Source organism: Grus americana, chromosome 6 (assembly GCF_028858705.1).
Source record: "Grus americana isolate bGruAme1 chromosome 6, bGruAme1.mat, whole genome shotgun sequence".
In the NCBI taxonomy this organism is placed as follows: Eukaryota; Metazoa; Chordata; class Aves; order Gruiformes; family Gruidae; genus Grus; species Grus americana.
The window spans coordinates 26,254,568-26,275,895 of record NC_072857.1 but is presented as its reverse complement, the minus strand read 5'-3'; the positions used below and the strand labels follow the sequence as shown (position 1 = coordinate 26,275,895).

Below are 21,328 nucleotides of genomic sequence, written 5' to 3'. Positions count from 1 at the left end.
AACCAGGATAAGCATACAGTCATTCAAGATAATTTCCCCACAGGATTAAGTCTACTGCTCCCCACTATGGTGTCCTGTAGTACACATTGCCATGCAGACAGCTTGGTCATCATGTTGTCACTTAGAAGCAGTATGAAAAACAGTGACATATATAGAGTCTCAGTACCAAGTTTCTGTCCACTGAACTGCTCCTGTTGCACTGAACCACCTGCTACTGGAGACAACAGCATTCAGATCAAATGAAGTTTGCACACCCAGGTCCACAACAAGGAACAAATCACTTATTCCTGGTGACTGTACAGCAGCCCGAGTTTTTGCTATGGATAGTAAACATGGCTCTGAAGCATGTAAATCCAGTTTAACTGCTCTTCAGTTAGTGTTGAAAGAGTATTGAGGGGGAAAAAAAAAGGTTGTTTTTAATTATAGGCAATGCTTCTGAAATTTATGTGGGACTTGAATTCTGAAGTGTTACATGCCATCCCTTGTAGAGTGGGAAGGGTGACTTAAACTAGGAACAGTGAGGGAGTATCCTCATATCCTGTAGTCACATCCCTGTTACGTTGGGTGTCAGCAGTGAGCACACATCTGTTTAACAACCCAGTTCCAGACAAATAAGCGGGTGGCGAGATTTCAATACTTCCTGTTTTTTAACCTTTTCTAAGCACGTCACGCGCTTAAGCACTTACGTGAAAGGGACAGGCAGGACCTGGTACGTGCTTGCTGTTTGAGGTACAGTGATCTGAAAGAGGGAAATATGTGACCAGAATGTACCGAGGAATGCTCATCAGTGTCAACCTTCAAGTAGCAGAGTTATACAAGATGGAGTTATCTTTTTAAAACAAAACAAAGCACTGCTATTTATAACTCCGCTGATAAATGACTTCTTTTTACAAAGGATTCTAAAGCCTCATGGTTCTTTAACACTTAAAATTCAAGTCCCCTGCTGAATTTTTCTTTTCTGGATAAACCCCCTCCAATATCATATGTCGAAAGTGATGTGCTATTAGAAGCGTGGCTGTGTAACATAGTTCTATACGTGGTCTAAATTTAGCTTTCTGAAACTTGCGTCCATTTAAATAAACTCTTCCAAACAATAGCAATAATACGGTTTTGATGTTTTGATGTGGTTAGTATGATTATATCTAATTAGTCTCCTGATAAATGAACGACTCATACTGATCATTTTGCATCATTGCTGAGTGATTACTTTTGATAAGATTGAACAGAGATGTTTCATTATTAAAAGATGGTCCTAAGAACCTAGTTACACTGATGTAATTGTCTCTTTGAACAGTTTGTGTGATTTTTAACTGATGTTTTTATTTCACAAGTTTAATACAGACATCTGTATTCATGTATAAACATTGAAAATAATTAAAGGGAAACAGTCTTTTAATACAGCTAAATTGTAAATGTAAGTTAAACACAGAACTTGGTGACATGGGGCAAAACTGTCATTGTAGTTACCTTATTGGTTGGGAGAGTTTGCAGCTGCCTTGAGACTTAGATGTAGGTTACAATCTGCATCTCAATCTTTCCTCTTTACAGGGAGAAAGCGTAGCCTGTCTCACATCTATATTTGGTGCAGAGTGCATACTCCACTGTGCTAACACACCACATCAGGAAGGAATTCCAAATGCTCCCAAGGAATTTAGTAACAAAAGTCCTGTTGGCTTTCCTTACATGCATGGGCGAGGGAACATACTAATCTTGTGTAATAAACTGTTCTCTTTCTGCTGCTGCTGCTGGAGCCTGAACAATGGACTAATTAACTACCTAATGTCTCTTCATTCTCCTGACAGAATTGAATACACTGGGCCACCATTTTCTCCGTTGGCAAGCATGCGGTCGGGCTGGCTAGCGTAAATGCCACCCGTGAGCTGTTAAACCTGCCTCACTTTTGTATTCATCAGAGTACAGCTCCATGGGCTGCGCAGCATTTGTTTTGGATAACACCCAATGAGACAGAATTGAGCTTCCCCAGGGGTGCTGATGGGGTAAGTCCACTCTCCAGCTGATTCTGAGGAAACTGAAGCGGAGATAGCCTCCCTGCTATTTAATAGGACGTGCTGGTCTCTTCACCTGGGATGCGAGAGAGAATGAGACAGGATTGCTTTGTGTTTCACACTTGTGTATTGTGTTCTGTTTTGTTTAATCTTTTCACCCCATTCAACAGTTAAAATTTTCATTGTTTATATTTTGCCATTATACTTACACTTCAATAGTCATCAAGTTGCTTTTTTCTTTCAGTCTTTCCTGTGGCTGTCACCTTAGGAAAGGTATAAATCCAACTTGTGTTTTTTATTGGCTGTGACAGCAAAATAAAATTAAACTTGCAAAGAAAAATGATACCAAGTAATTAATGTGTTTGGATTTGGAGACATCTGTTCAGATGAGTTGGCTTAGATACATCTGTTAATCAGTCAGAGCTGCCAATCGCTTCAGAATTATCGTGAGGACCTGTGCTCCTCTCTCCCTCTCTTTCTCTTCCTTTCCCTAAGGTGCTTTTTGTGTTCTTCCTCCAGTTTATTTTTGTATGAAACCTCCTCAAGCTTATCTGTGGGTAAAGAATCTAAAGAAATAATTTTTTTTGCATGGTGTTACGTTTAACAAGGAAAGGAAGTTCCTTCTGAAAGCAGTAATGTTTTAACACATTCTCAGAACAAGAAATTTGTTTTGCTGCAGGTGTTCTTGAGTGGAGATCCCAACATCTCCATTTTCTATGCTGTCTAAGTCATGTGCTAAGATAACAAGATAAGAAAACAAATAGGATGAGCAGGTTACCACCAAGCTTGGTTTATTCAGCCTGGAGAAGAAAAGGGTCCGGGGAGACCTTATAGCAGCCTTCCAGTACCTAAAGGGGCCTACGGGAAAGATGGTGAGGGTCTGTTTACAAGGACAAGTAGTGATAGGACAAAGGGTAGTGGCTTTAAACTGTAAGAAGGCAGATTTAGATTAGATATTAGGAAAAAACTCTTCTCTATGAGGGTGGTGAGGCACTGGAACAGGTTGCCCAGAGAAGCTATGGATGCCCCCTCCCTGGAAGTGTTCAAGGCCAGGCTGGATGGGACTTTGGGCAACCTGGCAGGGGGGTTGGAACTAGATGATCTTTAAGGTCCCTTCCAACCCAAACCATTCTATTGATATGATATTGATATTCTGTGATATGATTGTCTCTGTATATTTGAAAACTATTAGGGCGGTTGTACACTCTGCAGGAATTCAAGTAGTGTGATGCCTGGTGAATAAAAATGTAAGCAGTCCCTGCGTGTCAGCATTCCTCTTTACCCTGAATATAAGCCAGGTAAAGAACAGGAAGACAATTTTTTAAATAACAGATGCTAGAAAGAATGGTCTTTGTTTATATAACATTTAGAAGCTGGCATTCTAAATTTAAAGGCTATATGAGGTTTCTTAAAATAAGAGCAGAGGCTGAAATGATATAACATCTGGTTGTAAGCTCTAGTTAAATTTGGATCTTGTCTATCATTTAATAAATAGTAGTGATTTAGGTACTATTTTGACAAGTGCTAGGTACAAATAGCGTGTATACTTTGTGGAAATCCTCTAGGATCCAAAAAGAGGGATATAGGGAAGAGAATGCTTTGGGATGAAAGAGTGGGACATGAAAAATTAATGACTAGTGGACTGAAATGTATCAGCTGTCATTGCTTCCCAGGTCTGTTTACTGTATGGGTTTTTTTAAATGTTGTTGTCCTTGGAAGCAAACAAATAGTGATTTTGCTCTTACCATTGCACTGAACTAGCAATGTTAAACTGTTTGCCAGTTTCTTGATCTCTGATACACAGTTGGGTTTACAGTTAGCAGTGTTGGGGTTTTTTTTCTTTCACGAAAATGAAACCAGGATACCTTTTGCTTTTGGTCTTTTCTCTGCTTTGTGTGACGATGTTTTTTTGATAGCTTTTTCTCTTCATGCTGTTTTCTTAGGGTGGTATAAAGTGTCTTCAGGACTGGTGACATATGAGCAAGAGTAGAAGGGTTTTTGTTAGGGTGATGCACAGGATGAATGGGAAGATATAAGCTATAATGCTTCATTATACTTGTATGTTTTTAAGCAAAATTAATCTGGAAACTATCAAACAATAATCCAGGCAACACGGACCATGGTTCGTTCTTACCGTTTCTTGCTGCAGGGGGTGGGGGGAGCAGGGTGTCTTGTACCCCTCAGGCACTCTTTCACAGCTGTTTCCTAGCCCTTTAGTGGGACTTCTCTTACCATGGTGGCAAAGATGGCACAACCCTCTTTTTGGGGCCACCAGGGTCCCGGGCTATTTTAGGGCTGCCTTTTCTTAAGCTCATGGACTCTGAGCTGACAGGGAAATGGCTTCTGCCTGTGCTTCAGCTGTTACCTACCTGAAGTTAATCTCATTCACCCTGGCTGGCCCTTTCCTTCCCTCTTGCAGGTAATAACAACCTTGCTTTTGGGAGAGTTCCCTCCCCTCTGGGTGCACCCGCCCTGCCTCAGTAACTTAGGCAGCAGAAACCCCTCACTGTTGTGAGGGGAGCGGGGCTGGCCCGGCCGCCCTTCGCCCCTGGGTGGTTGGGAGCGGACAGGCTTCCCTCTGTGCGGTCTGTGTCCCCACCTCATAGCTCTGTGGGGGCAGCGGAGGAGCCTGCTATTCCTTCCTCTGCCTCTGGGACTGGGACCTCCGTGTGGGCCTGGCCCGCACTTGTCCTGCCTCTCCAGCCGTGACTAAAAGGGTAATGTCTGTAAGTGTCTCAGTTTCCTTCCATTTTCTGTCAGCCTTCATTATGTGGTTTTCTGTAAGAAATGCTTCTTTCTAATTAAGAGTTAAGAAAGAGATGGTATTACAAGTTTCTTAGTACTTTTTGACCTCTGGGAGGAGGCGTCTCAGTTTCCCGCCTTCCTCCCCTGACAACTACTGGTGCCGGGATGGCTCTTGTCATACTTTGTTTGGGTTTTCAGGAATGACAAAACTTGTTTAGGATTTCAACCAGTTTGTCATCTTAGAAACTTACTCAATTAGTGTAGGGTAAAGAGCAGCCTTTTCCAGGAGAAATACCTACCTCCTGCTCAACCTTCACCTTTGTATGTGACCTCCATGGTTGCATAGTCCCCTCTTCCTGCACTGAGGAGACTTGCAGACTGCTTGCTTTCATGCCCTCATTCCTGATGATACCTGAAAATGGTGCCTACTCAAAAGGTAAGATGGTAGGAGCCAGAAAAAGCATCAACTACAGACTTGGAGAGGTCTGACATCTTTGTCCTTCATTCGGGTGGGGCTGCCAGAGGGAAGCAGGGTTTATGTACCTTCTCCAAGCCACACAAAACCCATCGGTTTGAGGGAATGCTTCCTTCCCTTTTTCTCCTTCCCTCCCTTGCTGTGTATGCCTGTTCTCCCAGGCATGAGACAAGGAAAATAAAGGAGACTCATTACATTTACAAACCAAAGTGAAGGACCTTGCATCTTTGAGGCTGCAGGGAGTGAACTTTGTCTCTCCCAGAGGCATTTTTGTAGTGTGCTGGCAGCTCTGAAGCTCTGAACAAAAAGCAACTTACCTCCACGAAAGATAGTCCCTCTTCCTATGCATAACTGTCAAAACTGTGATTAAACGCACTTCCCTTGCCACACATGAGAAAAAAGCTGCTAAGACATGCTCCATGTTGAAAATTAAATGAGTTTTATCACGTTTATCTTTCAAATCCTTTTTACATACAGTTGTTACAGACAATACCTGACATTATTTACACTAGAGAGACTTGATCTTTTTTTCGCTTTTCCTGAGATTGTTTCCTTTTTTTATTTGTTCAGTGTTGTCATTTCTCATGGACAGCTGGTGAATGCTAGTTTCCTCTTGTCATTCTTACTCTGTAGTAGCAAAGGGAAAATATTTCTCTCTACTGACACAGATAGCCTGCCACTTTCTGGCTTCTAGCAGGATTTTTGTTTGTTTGTTTCAGATAGAGGAACAGATGACAGATAGGTAAGTAAACAGGACTGAGAAGGGCGTGCTTGTTAAATTTTGTTTCCGACACAGCAGAAATGGATCACCATGCAATGACAAAATCCTCAGCTTTTTCTCACAGAGTTGTGCTATAAGATCTTTTCTGATTCCTTATTACCTCTTCTCTGCCTGCTACTTTAATGTTTCTCTGTCTCTATCTTGTATGCTTAGCATAAGGCAATTAAATACAATATCCATGCATTTGTTATCAGACATTTTGAATCACTTGACTCAGCTGCTGCCAAACTTGCTTTTGGTCAACTTCTTGAGTGTGGTGTTTTTCCATGATTTCCAGCTGACAGCAGTAAGAAAAACGATTCCTCATTTAACCTGAGTGAAAAACAGCTCTTATGTCTGGCTACCCTAGTGAGATGATGGATTGGCCCAACTTGTGCCATGAAAAAGTACACTTAAACTGTGCTTCTGAGAGAACAAAAACTCAAGGACCCACTTTGACAGAGTACCGAAATTGGTTTGCAACTCCTTTTATAAGACTAACAAGAGGTCAGTCTGTTTTTTTCCAGTTTTTCCAGCAGTCAAATCCTGTTTGTTCTCAGTCCTGCCTGCTGGGTGAAAAATCCAAAGTTGCTTGTCTTCTGGATTTTATTTTTTTTTTTAAATCTTGAGTATTTAGTAAGTTTTGTACAATGGATCTATCTTGTATTCAAACAAAAAATAGGGTGCTCTCTTCTGTTTCAGTTTTGAGGTTTTCTTCAGGACTTCTAACCTCCAGTTTTTCTGTGTCAAATTTCAAACATTTTGTTCTGCCATACCTATTACACAAATACCTGCATGAGTATCATGAATATCTATATAATGTTTCAGTGGCAGGAGGTTGTGGGCCTCTCACAGATGTTACAAGGAGTTTTGGAAAACTGTGATGTTTGTTCCCTTGTTGGCATCTTGAGCGTTCATGGTTCTGTTTTGGCACAAGGGATGGGAAAATCATTGTTTTGATTTGCCAAACCCTTTTATTTCAGCACAAACCACTACAATGCACTTCTGGATTGCCCCATTTGAAACTCTTGGTTTGAAGATGGCAATCATATTAAGATTATAATCTGCCAACAATTGGAGGCAGGGGGGAAATGCACAAAAATTCTCAGACCTTGACACATCTGTGCAAAGTTTCTTCCAGTCCAAAAAATTTCAGAATTTACTTCCAGATCTTGGTTTCATTGCAGGTGTCTGTTCTAGTGTACAATTCGTTTATATAAACTATTAGTTTATATAAAAATATATCTAAATGTTACACCTTTTTAAACAAATGAAGCAAGCAGATGCTTAGAGGAGAGTTAAGCACGTAGTTTCTTGGGTGGAATTGTGTTTCCAGAGTGACCTGAAAACCTAAACACTAGTGTCACTTTCTCAGCTGTTCTGTGGAAGGAAACCCAGCAGCTGCTGTCTTGTACTGTAGGCCACTTGTGGCATGCTCTGTGCTGCTGGCAATAGAATTAATATGCCAAACCAATACTGTGATTTAAATGTGTTTATTAATTTCCCTGCACCGAATAAAAAAAAACTTAAGTGGACTTTAAACAATTACTAGAGAGATCTTCCTTATGCTCACTTAGAACAAATTGAAGACTACAGAAACAATTTATGATTAAACTGAAAAGCAGGTAAATTATCTTAATCTTAGGCTGGAATAAAACACTCCTTAAGAATTCACACAAAGTACTTGGTTTCCTTCTCTGGTTGTTATGGTCACTGTACTTTTAAATATTTTTGGATTAAAAATCTCCTGTCTGTTTTGATTCAGCATCTGATTTGTATACACATGTTCATCCTGTTTAAATACGTTGACTCAATGGAAGAATTATGTTGAGCAGATATATTCAGTAACTAGTAAAGGAGAAAATATTTTACTTGTAGAATGTGAAAATGTAGATTGTATAGTTGCATGTTTTGAAACCTCAAAACACTGAGTTTGTCTGTATAGACTCAATAGTAAAATTTTTTTCTAGATGTTTTAATTTGAGAATCTTTTTTCCTTTGGTTAGCCATTGTCAGGTGATGTTCATGGAAGAAGCCCTTAACACTTCAGATGGTGACAAAAAAGAACAGGCAGCTTAATGCTACCAACTAGGGGTGTGTCACATCTCTCTCAAGAATGATAAACTCAATGGAGTTGTCTATTTTTAACCTCCTGTTCTTTCCTTTTGGCAGACAAATCAGTGTTAGCTGAGCTGTTTCACTGAATGAACCCAAGCAACTCTGTTGCTTTCTGAAATGACCACCAGACCTTGCAAGAGCATTTCAAGTCTGCTTTAATACGTGAAGTCCCATTTTGAAACACCATGTCAAATGAAGCCAGTTCAGAGCAGAAGCTTTCTACAACAACCATCAGTTCAGTTGCTGTTCAGGCTGGGGATGCCAGTATTGTCATAGCTGTACTTAAGGTAAGGCTAGCACGTCTGTTCTTGGCTTTCAGGTACTCAGTGATTACTACTTATTTTAAATGTTCTGTGCAAATGAATAGTTAGCATAAAATGATAAGGAATGGTCATTTAATCAGTTAACATCTAATAGAGCTTTCTTGGAAGTTAACATTTGTTTCTGTTCACAATTTCTGTTTGTAGTGTTGTTTGTTTTTTTTTTTTTAAATAGAATAGGTAATTTGCCAAAAATATGTAGGCTCTTTGAGGCGAGGAATTGCTCTTACTCTGTTTAAAAAGTAAGAGATAAATGCAGAGTGCCACGGAAATTTGTTAATAAGCATGATGTTACCTTTAATTGTAGTGGAGACTCCACAAAAGTTGTTTTTAAACTATACTCAGCAATAATTTTACATAATAAGTCATCTGCCAACTCCAAAAATGCAGATTGTGTGTCTTTTCTTGAAGTATTTGCTGGGGGGAGGAGGGGAAGCCTAAACCCGATAATGAGTGCTTATTTTGAAAGCCATGAATTCATATTCCCATGTGTTTTAGTAGAAGCCCTTGTGTGTATATAGTTGTGCTTATAAGCATGTAAAGGCCTGTTCTTTGAGCTGGGATCTGCACCTACATCTTGCACAAAGTTTGGCATGCAGAGTAAAGCTGGATGCCTAGGTACTGAATCCCAGTTGGAATTTATTGGCAGTTTGATTCTTTTTTCTCCAAGCATCTTGGGAAACACGCTAGCCTCAGCTACTAGAGTTTGCCTGTAAAGCAGAATAAGGTGATAATGAGTTGGGCGGCCACCAAATGAGGGTGATTATTCAGGATGGGGTTACCTCATTGTGCTGGTGGGAAGGTTCTCTCCCATCAGTTCTCACCCTTACTGGGAGGCTCTGTCTGCTGCTGCAGGGGAGTAATTTTGTTGCAAGGAGGCTTAAATTTAGGGTGAAGACATTTATTTTTACAGTGTGCTGTGGGAACCACACTAGCCTCCAGTGACATCGCTGCTTCGTTCCTTATCACTATCTTCTCTGAGTTACACTTCTCAAGAGTGTAGCAGTTCTGCAGCACAAGGAGGAGAGCACTACGCTTTGGGTTGCTGTCAAGCTTCCTCTCTTTGCGCATCCTCCAGGACAGAATGGGAGATTGCTATTTGGGTTCCTATTCCTATTCCAAAGGCTATTAAGTGTCCCTGCATTGTAGTTGTGCAATCTCTCTCTATGTATATTCAGTAGACAAGTATCTTGGATCTGTGTGGTAGAAATAAGATTTGGGGTTAAGTTTTTGCATCTGCTGTAATATAGTTGCACCTTCTGCCCACCCCCCTGCCCACCAAGTTTCCTTAACTATCTATGCAGTCTTCAGCTGAAAGGGGAGATGAGTTGGAGAAACCTTTTTGACTCATTGTGATAATATTACTCTTAACAGGCAAAACCAAAATCACAGTAGCTATAGGATAAGACTAGATAATGGGATTTTGATACCTGTTTCAAATGAAGTGAAATTTACATTGTATTCTCTGTGTCTTCATTCTGCATTTGAATGCATGTTTATGGCTCCACGTGTTCCTACGACCATGGGAAGTATGTGTGACCTGAGAGTCTGTGTGAGTACATAAATGAAGGAAAGCTTGTGTTTTCTGAAGGCTGTAATTGTTTACTTCAATATAGTGTGGAAAATGGGTGAAGCTTCAGCTGGCTGAATCAACACCAAATTTATTAGAAATTGGCAGCAATCAAGATGAGACTAAAAAACTACTGCAAGATCATGAATTCCTCCTAGCTAAACTTAAGGTAAGATGTGATGAGACCACACAAAAGTACATCTAGTCATTATAGTTCAGGTACAACAGCTGACATAGGTGCCTGTGCCTCCTGTTGCAATGTGGTGGTTAGGTTAAACTCCACATAGAAAAAAAACCATGTTCAGCCTCTGTCAGTGTATCAGATCAAAGTTAGGCCTCTGCACTGGAAATCTGTGCTCAGTGTTAATTACTATTTTCTGACAACAGCAGTAAAGATGCACTGTTTTTTCCACTTTATACGTTACTGTCAAGTGAAAAAATCCTATAGCCTTCATTAACTGTTAAATAGAATGGAACATCAATTTTTAATTTTTATTTTATTCTCCAGTGTTATGAAAAGTTAGATTACATTATAACAGCTGTAAACACAAGAAAGCTCCTTGTAAGTGTGAAGTAGATATTCCAGGCACATTTTTACTGAATATTAATTGATGTAAGGTATGGTAAGAACAATTTTGTAACATTAAATATTGCTTGTCATGAGCTAGGAAAACTTTAGCTAAGTAACAGAGCTAAAATAAAATTTTAGCCTTCCTGAGAGCAGATTATAACAACAGTGGCATTCGGACACAGAGTGATATGCTTGCATGAAAAAGCTGAATTATTTTAAATGTGGATGTTTGACACTGAGAAGAGTCTAAAGGCGCCTAAAAAGAAAATTTGTTTTCTTGTTTTGATAGGTCAGGCTGACTTTATATCTGTAAACAAATAAATTCCTCTAAAATCTTGGAGCTGAGTGCAACAAGTTATCTTAATAGATTCCATCTATTGTAATTTTTGGGATTACATAAAATTCAGATCTGAAAGAGCAAATGTGATCTGGATAGGATCAAGTGCACTTGATTTAATACTAGTGAGACTATGTGCTTCCCCGGTCATTATAAATCTCAAATGTATGTGAGGTAATTTAATATAGCATGTAGAGAATGTAATCTAATATAGTGCATAGTATGAATTTTTAATAGTATGAAGAATAGCATTACAAAAAAACCCCAAACCATAAAACCACCCCAAAAAACAGAGAGTGGTTCTACTATCTTTACTTATGCAAGTGCCTCATATTTATTGCCATCAGTGCTACACTCAGGCATTCTTGGAACAAGCTGCGGTACCCTGTTTGAACAATTCAGGTTTAGCTGGGTTCTTACACACTGACAACAGGAAGAAGCTGAGTTTTGTCCCCTCATTGTGAAAAATACATTTTAAAGAGTGGAAAAAGAAGACATAATAATTCCAATCTTTGAAACAAAAACCAAGGTCCAAATAACATTTTGTCAAACCTTAACATGTTGTATACTTATATTCAATGTTGTTTGCTAAGGGGAAGAAAATAATATGAATATTGTTCTAAGAGAGACCTTGTAAGTGTTACTGAAAACTTGTAAGGACATGAACAAGGACAGTAAAACAATAGTCCTCTTCATAGTCTCCAACTTGGAATCATTATATTAAAGAAAACAGAAAGAAAAAGAAAAAAAAGACAACAAAAACCCACCAAAAATCCCCCCAAAAAACTTGTTATAGATGAAATCTCTAGATGCATCTCCAAGCAGCTATTCCTTTTTTTTTTTTTTTAAAAAAAAAAATCTTTAAACTAAAATTAAGTTTTGGATATGATTCTCTCAATTAAAATTTTTCTTAAATAATGAAAATAATAAATATTTCATGCTCTCTGATGCTCCTTCACATGTTTGACTTTCTATTCCTATTAGTCTAGATACATGAAACTGTAAGTTTGTTTTTCATTTAGCAGCATTTAGCTTGTTTTCTGCTCTCAATAAATAGTAAAATAATAATCACAAATATTTCAGTTAATATTGAAGAAAATGCTACATTTTTTCACTGCTAATTGTGAGACCTTTTGAATGATTTCTTGAACCCAGATGACTGATCCTTATTTGGATCCCCAAAGCTTAATAGATTATATCAGATCAGAAAATTTATTATGCATAAACTGTTAAAGAATGCTTGTCATCCAAATATATCAGGAACAAATACTCATTATTTCATGTTTTATGTCTGCAATACTTGCAAAATTCAGCATTGGTTAATGATCATTCTATAAAAGGATTAAGTTCAAAATGACTATTTTTTTCCTCAATATTTTCAGCTGCAATAATACAGGACTGCAATGTCATTATAATTTGTACTGACTATGCGTTTTTCAGACACGACTCTTTCTGTCTTGTAGTGAGCTGTTAACGCTTGTTAGTAATTATTCAGTCTTAAATTACTAAATCAACTCATCAAAAGTTTTTAAAAGAATGATTCTCAGTCTTTGAAGTATTGACTATAGTAATTTTTTCCACTTAGCATTTGTTCATGAATTATGCATTAGTTATATAAAGATGCATAAAGAGGTAGTAATATTTCGGTCTTCAACATTTAAGGACATAAAAATTTAGTTACTTATGAGAGGTTAAAAAAAATTTAGAAATGTGTGCTAGAGAAGGTTCGAAAGGATGACACAAAATTGCAGTTAGATGGTCCTTGTTTTGATGGTGTCTGGTATGTGCAATTCTATTTGATCTTTTACCCTTAATGAACAATATAATTTTGTAAATTTTAACAATATTTAATTATACAAATACATGAACATTCTCCCAGCTGCAGTCTTATCCAGTGCAGTTTTCAATTCTTCCAATATCGGTTACAAGTTATTATTTTCATTGACTATCTTGCTCCAACTAACTCTATCGATGATAGTCTATGGCAGCTTATATTTATTTTTGCTCTTAATCAGATCTTGGCATTTGGAATGCATTATAGATAGCCTAAAAAAAGGCAAAGATGAAGCCAAGGTCTTTTTCCACTTATGTGGCAACATTGTGATATTTTATCTCAGGTTTACATATCTTTTTAGAGCACTTATATACAACTGTAGTAATGCTAATGTGACATATAGCAGATCAGATGATATCTTGTTAGAACAGCACATTTAGGAAAATGCAGGCTTCCATAAGATAAATTACAAATATCTATCAAAACTTAATTCAAAATAGTGTATTTATTACACTTAATATTTATATTGATATTAATGATTATCTAAATTGCTTCAGTGATTAAACTTGTATGAATTTGAAAAGTTGCTAAATGCCACATTAACTTCATTTTTTCCTAACAGTCTGTAACTTTTCAAAGTAAGAAGATTAGAAAGTTACATTACAGCAAGAGGAAAAAATCTTTTTTTTTTCCCCCTACTGTGCTTCATCAAAAATAAGGGAGGATGGAATCCTTACGGTTTTTAATTTTAGAGCTAGAAATGGTTTACAAGTAGAAAACAGTATAATTAAGAATTTCTTCACTTGGATCCCCAGGAAATGGATACAATTTTGTATATCATGGAATTTTACAGTCACCTGAATTTAAAGTACAATGGTGAGGCAGCTTTGAATTGTTTTCTGATATCTCTCTTATTGTTGTATTAAAAAAAAAAAAAAGGCAAAATAAATCATGTTTCCTGACAGACACCAATACCTGGTAAACATATGCTTAACTTTGCTAATCAGTTTAATACAATTCAGAGTTAAGCATTTGTGAAGTACAGGCAAAAATTCCTGAACCAGCAATGATTTGAATGCAAAACTAGTCCTGCTTAAGGGAAGAGTTAGATGATTAATTCTAAACACATCTTTGGAATCAGTGCTGAAGAACCTATGGACTTTTAGAAGATAATTTATGGAATATTTGACCATGCTGGCATTATCCCGTTTCATTTTGCAAACTTATTCTGGGTTTTGGTCATCCTTTTGCTGTTTAGCTTCATTAGTCTCATCCCAGTATATGTATTGTAAATTATAATCAAAATATTCAAGCCAAATTCTTTCATCAACTTCATAGGTTGAGGATTCACAGGTCTAAGAAAGAACAAAACTTGGCACAGTGAACAGTTTATAGTACTTCTGATGCTAGAGGAAGAGGAATGTAATCCAGCTCACTATTCCATGGAATTGTTTTTGATTTAGCAATGTTAACAGGAGTTAAAAACCCCCTGAACAATCAGTTTAACACTCAATAAGGCAGACGGTACTTTAAAGGGTAATAGGAACAGACCTGTTGAATGAAAAAGCAGTAATTTTTAGAACATTTCTTTGCTACTTTTAATGTTCAGAATTATTGTGATAACTGGTGTGTGTACTTTAGGATATGAAGAAAAAGCATATCTAAAATAGTTTCCTTTGGTGGAATGTACTCTGTCATGCTCATTACCGAATTAAATTTGTTCCATTGAATTTTGGAATTGGAACACCCTATTATTTTAATAAAAAGCAGAATACCACTTTTGAAAAGGTCCCTATTTCAAATGTTTATGGATTAGGAAACAGACATGTTATTGTTAATAGAGTTTAAAGAATAAATGCTAAACAGGAAATAATAAAACTGAGACTAAACAAAAAACATGTACATGATGTTTACAACGTCTACTTAAAATTCCTTTCAGTGCTCTTGAGATTTCATTTATATGTATAATATTCATGTCCTTTATAGCAGAAATTATTTTGTTTTTGTTCCATTGTCATACTGACTTCTAGTAGCACAGAAGATTAATGAAACTTGTTTAGCAGTAGTGATTTAAGAGGTAAACTATAGTTCAGTTTCTTAAATTCTGTTCAATGATGCCTAATTGATCAGGAAAATTTGTATATGTTTGTCATTTGTTCTACACAAACTTACAGAATTGTTTTCCTTTGGACATAAATTTGGTGTTTGTAAGTGTTAAAGAATTACATATTCTTTTATAATTGATGAATTCATTTGACAGGTCTGGATGCTGCCAACACTTATATATATTCATTGTTGCAGGTTCCATAAATTGAAATAAAATGTTTCTTTTGAACATGGTTAAGAATTAAACATAAACATTTTCAGGTTTGGAATAATAGCCCTTTCTCCTTGTGGCTTGACCCTTCAGTAGTCTCAACTAATATGTTCTGATTCTAAACTAATATATTCTGTTTCTATTTTGTTAAATTAGACCATATCAGCAGTAACAGTTTTGTTGAAAACATCAACTGATGTGATTTCATGCAAGTCTCCTTCCCACCATTTGCCTTATCCTTGTTTAGGTGACCTTCTGCAAGTTTGTATGTTCTGGAAATGTAAATATATGTGTATATATATGTTTTGATATCTTATTGTTTACAATTTAAAAAAAAAAAAGTGAGAAGAATCAAAACCAGAAAAACTTGAGACACAAAGCTTCCAGGAGATAAAATGATATTGATTGCAATGTGCATACACATTTCTCTGCCTCTCTTCTGTTCTCCCTAATTCAGATGTTTCCAACAGAAACTCTACCTGGAGATAACATGCTGTGCTAGTGTTTGAATCTCCCAATATTAATGCTTTCTGGATCTTTTTTTTTTTTTTTTTTTTAAAAAAAAGGAGTTTGTGTGTGCATGTGTTGCCCTGCTTTTGGCTATGACAATGTTAAAATCCCCACTAAAACAAACAGCAACATTCTTGGTTTGCTTCCAAAGTTCTGGTTTTTATCCTGAAAGAGACTGTGGCAGAACCACTACAAACCAGAAATAAATCTAGCCTATAAAGTTAAGTTTAAAACCAACACTGTTATTAATTTAGCTCATGAACCTGAAGATTGCTCCTAATTATTTTATTTACTTCAATTCACAGAGCATAAATTGCAAAATAGTAATTTATATGCTAATATCCAAGAGAAACAAATGAGAAAATTATGCTCTTCAAAAAGCGATAACAAAATATGCTCATTTTTTGCATTTGATATCTTTTAAATAAGTCTTTCAGTTATTTCAAGTAAAAATATTTTCATAATGCCTATTTTTCAGTAAATTTGTTATGGAAGAAATTATTTGTTAATATCTTCTGTATTATTTACAATTAATTATTGAGGTACCCAACAGTACAAGTAGCAGCAAAGTTCAGCTGCGTTTTCATCATAAAGCAGAGCTGATTTTTGTGAGTGATTTGGAAAAAAAGAAAAGAAAGAAGGAAAAAGGTAAGATTTAATAAACATTTCTTTCAAGGTTAGTTTAGCTCATCAGTTTCAATATTTGCATAAGCAAAATTCCCACTGAAATAGTATTTGTCAAATAGTTTTAGGACTGCTTTCTGGGCTTCAAGTTAATAACTATTTGTGTTGTATAATTTCAGCATTATCTAGAAACAAAGATTAATTTTAGCAGCATGTCAGTTGGAAGGATAGTTTACACCTCTGACAATTCCAGGATACAATATTCACTGTAAGAATCTGAAGCTGGTCCTTTGTACTATGTAAAATACAAGCTAAAGTGTGAAATTTGGCCAAAAATGATAATGAAAAGAAATATAGGGAAGGAAGAAGGAAAGAAACCACTGAGCAGGATCAGGCTTTAAATATAAACTACGTATAATTCCATAATTATGAGAGAAATGCACAATCCAGTCAGCTGCAAGTCTGCTCAAGCACTTTAACAAGCCCTGTCTGTTTTTCAGGAAATAAGTGGCAGACAGAAATAGATGGAAAAAGGAACAAAAGGGAGAGAGTTTTCCAAAGTTCTCTCCTTCTAGAGGAATCTGATATCTAGTACTGATGAGAATATTGCTCATTGGGAGCAATGTGATCATGAGCCCCATCATGAAATGGTGAACCTGAAATGAACCTGATCATGAAAGGAAGAGGGTCAGAAAGAAGCAGATGAACTTCAGTAGTATAATAACAGAAATATTATAATGTTCAGCAATCCATATATAAGGTTGTGCAGTTAAGGTGAATAGCAAGAATTTCTGTTGTGGCCTTGAGTTTACTACTTGATTGTGTAACAGCTATTAACCACCATAGCTTTGGAAACAGTCTAGGATCCGATCCTTGTAACGGTTCTGAAAAGAATTGGGAAGTATGAGTGGAAGTTTAGGATTCTGGTCATCTGTACTGAAAAAAGCTGGCATCAAACTGAAGGTAGATGCCTAGTAGGGATATCAAAGGGAAGAGTATTATCTTATTTCTTAGAATGGACTAAGAAAATGTTTTGTTTGGATTAGCAGGAAGACTGAGATTCTCAGATATATATTACATAGGTAAACACCACAGGAGAGCAACTGCTTAAGTTGAAGGCCACTGCTGGCATAGCAACGTATATATATAGCACATGGAGATCATTAAGAGGTAGGCTGAAAAAAGTTTCTAACTGTCAGAGCAATGTCCACAAAGGTTGCCCACAGAAGTTCTGCAATTTCCATTGTTGGAAATGTTCAAGACTTCATGGGATAAGTCCTTGAGTAACTTGAGCAAGGGATTGGAAGATGACCTGCAGAGTCCCTTCCAACCTAAATTGTTCTATGATTCTGTGTTGACAAAAAGTTCATATTTCAAAGATGAAAAGTATAAAACCAGTAATATCAGTCTACTCCATTTAAAAGTAAACTATTCCCATATGCAGTATATAGAAACTAAAAGAGTTGAGGATAAATATTTGAAAAGTTCACAGTAACTAATGGCTTTGACAGTTGTAGAAAGCATAATTTCAAACTTGTGGCAATAAAACCTTGATATCACTCCAAATACAATCTTATGTATCTGAATTCTTTGTCAACAAAGTAAAGTTTCCTGTAAAATATTTCTCTTCTTTTACTAGTCTGTCTTCTGAAAGTGCAGCTGTTGAGAAGGGCAAGGGAACTGGGGTAAGGGACAAAATGACAACTGTTTTGATAGTATATTAGGTTTTTGTAGTATTACAAGAGCTATTTAAAAAAATAAAATACACAGCTGTTTTAAATGTGAACCATTTTCAAAGGACACTAAAGAAAAAAAAATAAGTCTGTATCTCAAAATTTCCATGAATCAGTTATAAAAACTAAAAGGTTATTACACATGAACAATTTTCTAATTCTTTTTTGTAACTTTATGCACACTGCTTTTGCATTTCATTGAATATGGCAGTTTAGTTTGCTTTAGCTTTCAGATTTTCTTTGGTTCACTTTGACTTAATCACACAGTAATTTAATAAAAAAAATAATTGCATGAAGCATGACTGATAGTTTTGGAAAGTTATCCCAGTTTTCTCTGTTTCTTAGGGCTTATGTGCTTCACAGCTAATCAATTACAGGAAAATATAGCATACTGGTCAGGTAGAAATGTTAATTAACAACCTGTTCAGAAAAAAAGGCTTCTAAAAGAAGGAAATCTATTTCTGGCCCTATACCAATTTTACAGTATACATCCTGAGTAGTTAGGAAAGATTTAACATTTGAAGTGTCTTTTTTAATGTGTTTAAGCTGATGTAATACTAGGATAAATGCACCTCTAGGTTTATTTCAAAATATAAAATAGTCAGCTCTTTAAAAGGTCAGGCTTTGCCAAGAAATTCCAAATGGAGCTACCTCAGATGCCACTTGTTTTTTCCGGAGTGTGTTCAGGACAGCTGTGGAAGTGGTATGATAATTTGGGGAAATTAACCTACTAGTGACAAGCAATCTGTGTGTGAAGTTCTGAAAATATTTTACTTTTTTTTTTTTAGCATGTCAGTATTAAGTCATGACAATGAATTCCTTTCATGGATTAATATTAAGATGTTGAATTAGTAAAGAAACTATCTGTATCACATGCTCATATAATTCCTGTTGTATTAGTTATAGAGCTGGTCCAGAATGATAAGATAATCACATGCTGGATAATTAATGAATGCTACTACTTTTATAGAGTTGTTGTGCATGAAACCATTTTATGCCTCAGTAAGAAACAAACATAATAATGGCTTCTCTTAGTGCTTTACTTCATTATTTTTTTTTATCCAGTAGTATTAAAATGGCTGTTTAGATGTAGCATTTATTTTTTAGATGTGTTTGACAACTGTTCGCTCAACCCATTCTCTGCCGTTTCATGCCAATGCTATTCATGGTCAAAATAAGTTTAAATAGTTGTTACTGCACTTGAAATTCTCTGGAAGAAAATACAACTGTTTCATGCTACATGAAACCTCTCTATATAGCTTAACCTATGGTCAGAGACTATCAATTCATTGCTTCTCTGTTGTGTTAATTTTATTAAACATAAGCTGTCAGTATCTTATCTTGGAGGTGTGGAATTTTAGTGGTAAGTGTATGGATATTCAAAAAGTTAAAAATGTTTTACGAAGTCTCCTTTTACTTGTTTTGTGAAGTAGCTTCTCAGTATGTTTTCATTTTTTCTGATGATTCATTATTCACATTATCCATTATGAGTGTGAATTATTTAATTGCTATTACCTGAGTGTGAAAAAATGCTGAGGATTGAATTCAGTTTAGAGTCAGAGCTATTCCTGATGAAGTAAATTCAGGTCCTGGGTCTTCAATAGTGTAACGGGAGAGGTCTGTAGGACATCACCTTTCCCAGGGCATGTGGGAATCTTCTGAATTTCCTCAGCAGAGACTACCAACACAGGTCTTCTACAGCACAGTTAAGTTATCTTTAGTCCTCTTTCTTTTAAAATAGCCTGTCAAAATGCAGCATAAATTCCATCTACCTACTGCTGGGAATTTGTTGGGGTTGGGTTTTTTTTTTGTTTGTTGGCTTGTTTGGGTTTGGTTTTTTTGAAGTGCTGGTTGTGGTCTAACACAAAATTATTTTTGTGTTTCCTTGAACCAACTTGAGTAAATTTTCAGTAAAACTTTTGATAAAATTAATAAACTTAAGAAATTAAGCAGATCACAAGCTAGTTAAATGCTTCAAGGTGTTAGCCTGCTCTAGAAGTCAGAGGGGAGACCAAAAGAGCTAAAGCAGCATTGATTTCCTTGCACCCTAAGAATCAATGCTTATGCTTTGGAGTGCAAATAGGCTTGTCAAATATTAGGATGTAGAGGTAGGAGAGTGGATTTGCATGTGCTAGTAAACATTGTTATTTGGCCATGTTCTGCAAAATAAAAATACTACATGTAAGTTTGGAAAAAGAAACCTGTAAGGACCATGGAGCTGTACATGCAAACAATGATTTTCAGTTAACTAATGACCAAATTCCAGATCAGACATTTCTGTGAATGGAACAATTATTACGATGAGAAGTTTAAAAAAAAAAAAAAGTAATTTTTATTCATCAATTCAATTAGCTACCATAAAAAATATTGAATTGTGAAAGTACTTGAAGATACAAAACCCCATAATGGTTGCTTAGTTTGAGAGATTGACTGACTATCCTCATAATAAATGCCTCCAATCATTTGTTAGAAAAAATATTTGTGCAGAGTCTACTACAAGCAGTTTACATCTGTAAAAGAGATGCCCAGGAGCACCCCTGTGTGAGCTACCCAGACTCTGCTGTTGTTGTTTTAGCACCGTTTCTGAGTTGCCAATGGAAGAATGCAGTGATTTATTCTGCCTGTTTATCCAGTACTTGTACTTTTTTTTTAAAGCTGTTGAAAGTCAGATCTAGTGTGAAGTTTTGCCATCTCAAGAAAAGCAGAAATGATCAATGTGTTTTCATTGGCCAGGAAGAGTAAAATACTGCTCACTGCACACCCTTTTTATTATTCAGGAAAACTTGATTGGTTTGGCAGAAACTGCTAGTTATTTTTAAAGAGCTGTTTAAGTTAAACTCTATGTAAAAATATGAATGAATTGAACATTAGCAGTTTTACTAAAAGACAGGTTTTTCATAGAGCAAAAAGGAAACCAAACCCTATAATGATTACATGAAATTATAGAGTAACACAAATATAACTTAAAATTGCATTGTTTGTTTATTTATTTCCACCCCCCACCCCCAGCTTTACTTGCTTTGACAGATTTTAAGTATTTCTTAAAGGTACTGTACAAAAGTTAAAGCAAGGCGGCAGCTCCTTAGCCTCAGAGCTGAGAAAGCAGGTTTTTTCTCTTCTATGAATAATATATACTGCCTGAAAAACATCTCATCAGCTGTGGAATGGGCATGGATTTGGTAAAAACTGCAGTATAACTCTATTTTCTGAGATAGATAGATATATATATTAGCTAAATTGAATTTTAGAAATGAAAGTTTGTGAATTAAAATTCAAATTGCACTGAAAGCATAAATAAGGAAATCCAATTACACTTAAATACAGCAGAATTAGGTCAAATAAGTATATTAATAATTCTAGCTGTATATGCTACAATTATACTTATCTATGCCTGTAACTTTAGATAGTCTTGTATATTTGCATGTAAGTGATTGTGAGCAATTAACAGTTTTGCAAGGTCAAGACAAT

The 21,328-nt window shown here is 36.2% G+C and overlaps 1 protein-coding gene across 1 annotated transcript in view; it reads left to right on the top strand.

Annotated features, from left to right (window-relative positions):
- The first annotated feature begins 1,501 nt into the window (after positions 1-1,501).
- Positions 1,502-21,328, top strand: part of CCDC141 (coiled-coil domain containing 141) — a 97,341-nt gene continuing 77,514 nt past the window's right edge. Inside the window, 3 exon segments of the mRNA XM_054830244.1 lie at positions 1,502-1,997; positions 8,159-8,391; positions 10,041-10,163. Of these exon segments, the coding sequence (XP_054686219.1) occupies positions 8,290-8,391; positions 10,041-10,163 (225 nt within the window). The 5' untranslated portion in view covers positions 1,502-1,997; positions 8,159-8,289.